General features: G+C 40.9%; 1 protein-coding gene across 1 annotated transcript; it reads left to right on the top strand.

Moving 5' to 3' along the window:
• Nucleotides 1–201: 201 nt before the first annotated feature.
• Nucleotides 202–996, top strand: LOC123177454 (E3 ubiquitin-protein ligase SINA-like 7; the record flags this gene model as incomplete). Its single annotated transcript, XM_044591189.1, has 1 exon — nt 202–996. A coding segment is annotated over one exon (795 nt), but the record flags the coding sequence as incomplete, so codon positions are not given.
• Between the last annotated feature and the right edge of the window lie 1,022 nt (nt 997–2,018).

The raw sequence follows: 2,018 nt of genomic DNA, 5'->3' as shown, positions 1-2,018 counted from the left end.
CTCCGATGAATCTACCGTTGGATGTATTTCTACTTGGAACGAAACTGTTTCTTCTGCAACGACATAATAGCTATGGTAGCTGAAGTATTGGAATGTGTAGCAGTAACCTATCTTCTTGTTGTGTAGTAGTACTATTTTCCTTTTGTATTTATGTTAAATGGTATTCTCACGGGGACCCAACTAATTGTTTGGTTTCTGCAGTGTTCTGAGGGGCACATCCTATCCAGGTCCTGCCATAACAAGATACTTGACAAGAAGTGCCACGAATGTTGTATTGAAACTTCCTTCAAGCGCTGCGCTATAATGGAACATGTCGTCCAGTCAGTCGCAGTTCCTTGCTGCAATGCCAAGTATGGATGCAGAGAGGGTCTTGCCTACTATCAGAAAGAAAGACATGAGCAAGTATGCCCGACTGCCCCATGCTTCTGCCCAATTCCCGGCTGCAGCTATGTTGTGCTGATACCCCTGCTCCTGGACCATCTCACCTTCAAGCACAGCTGTCCATCAACAGTCCTCCAAGATTTTGACACGTTGTCTCTCCGCTTCAAACCAGGCTTACATGTTCTGCAACGCCGCAGTAGGAGGACCAACTATATTTTCCTGCTCAACATGGACTCAGAGCCTTTTGGATATGCTATCTCAGTCGTCTGCGTCCAACCGAAAGTTACGCAACCCAAGTTCACATGTAGTTTGAATTATGACTACTCTATGACAGGTTATTGTGAAAGTTCAAGTTTCCAAGTAAGAAGTTCTTCACTCTCTGATGGGCTACTGACGGGCCCTGACTTAATTCTGCTCATGGAAAAGATTTCCGATGATCGAAATGGTATCATGCTCAAAACCACCATTCAACGGGAAGCTTGTTCTGGTGATTCTTACTATTCCAACGACGACGATTATGATGATGATGATGATGATGATGATGATGAACATGATGTTGACCATGATCACGCAAGGCTTCTGATGATACGTCATGCTCTTGAAGCACAGAAGTAAGAAGTCCCTATGTCCTTATGGTTCTGACAATGATGATGATATCCCTTTAAGATTTGACCGGGCTCTTCAACTGAAGTCCCTGTTTGACTGATGGGCCGATTGATCATCTTTAAGATTTGATCATGCTTGTGTATTCTGGAGGTTTGGGGTGCTGCATGGACTTGTTGTTATTATGCCTGTTTTTCACCGTTCTTGTTCCCAGGATATATGTATGTCGAGACTCTGTATGATCTTAAGTATTGATTCGGTTATTCAACAATGCGGCTCCTTTGTATGTATTTTTTTGTCCCAAACACATGGTGCAATGTGGGAAGCCGTTCGTGTTCTACTGAAAAACAAAGCAGTGTGTTATGTTTACATATCTCTGCATTATGTGGCTAGAGTATGAACCACTAACTTGCACTTATCCCGTTTCAGACTCTTGCACAAAGAACATGAATGCATTCTCTTGCAGTTTTGTGTGCACATGGTTGCAGATATCGGCTATATTGAACGATGGTAAGATGAAATGTTTTCGTGAATCGTAAGAATATTTTTATGTACCTTTGCACGCAATGACGCAAAGACCATGCTCTACACAGTGGTAATACTACTGTATATAAGATGAGAGGTTGCCGTGTCTACACTTTTTAACAAGTTGGTCACTAGATATTCCGCCTCATGTTCAAAACAACTGAAAAATGTGTCAATGTATCCCTATAGCTATAGCCGGCTGGAGATTTTATAACTTTGCCTTGAACTCTTGTTTATCAGAGGGAAACGATGCCATCAATTTTTGTTGTCTATCCCTATAGGATCAAAATCTTTTAACTTTTGGAACCAGATTTCAGGAAGAGCAATCAGGTTGTGAGGTTGGGCTGAAACGCTCAAATACACTTGATTTGAAATTAGTTGTGAACCACTTGAAAACGTATGATGTGGAAATATTTTGATCTTAAAAATCTCAAATACACTTGATTTGAAAAACTTTTTTTGGGTCCATGTGAAACTTTAAACTAATTTAAATTGCTTAGAAATAGGTT

Source organism: Triticum aestivum, unplaced genomic scaffold, assembly GCF_018294505.1.
Source record: "Triticum aestivum cultivar Chinese Spring unplaced genomic scaffold, IWGSC CS RefSeq v2.1 scaffold18396, whole genome shotgun sequence".
Lineage (NCBI taxonomy): Eukaryota > Viridiplantae > Streptophyta > Magnoliopsida > Poales > Poaceae > Triticum > Triticum aestivum.
Note: the sequence above shows the minus strand (reverse complement) of the source record. Positions and strands in the feature narration are given on the sequence as shown.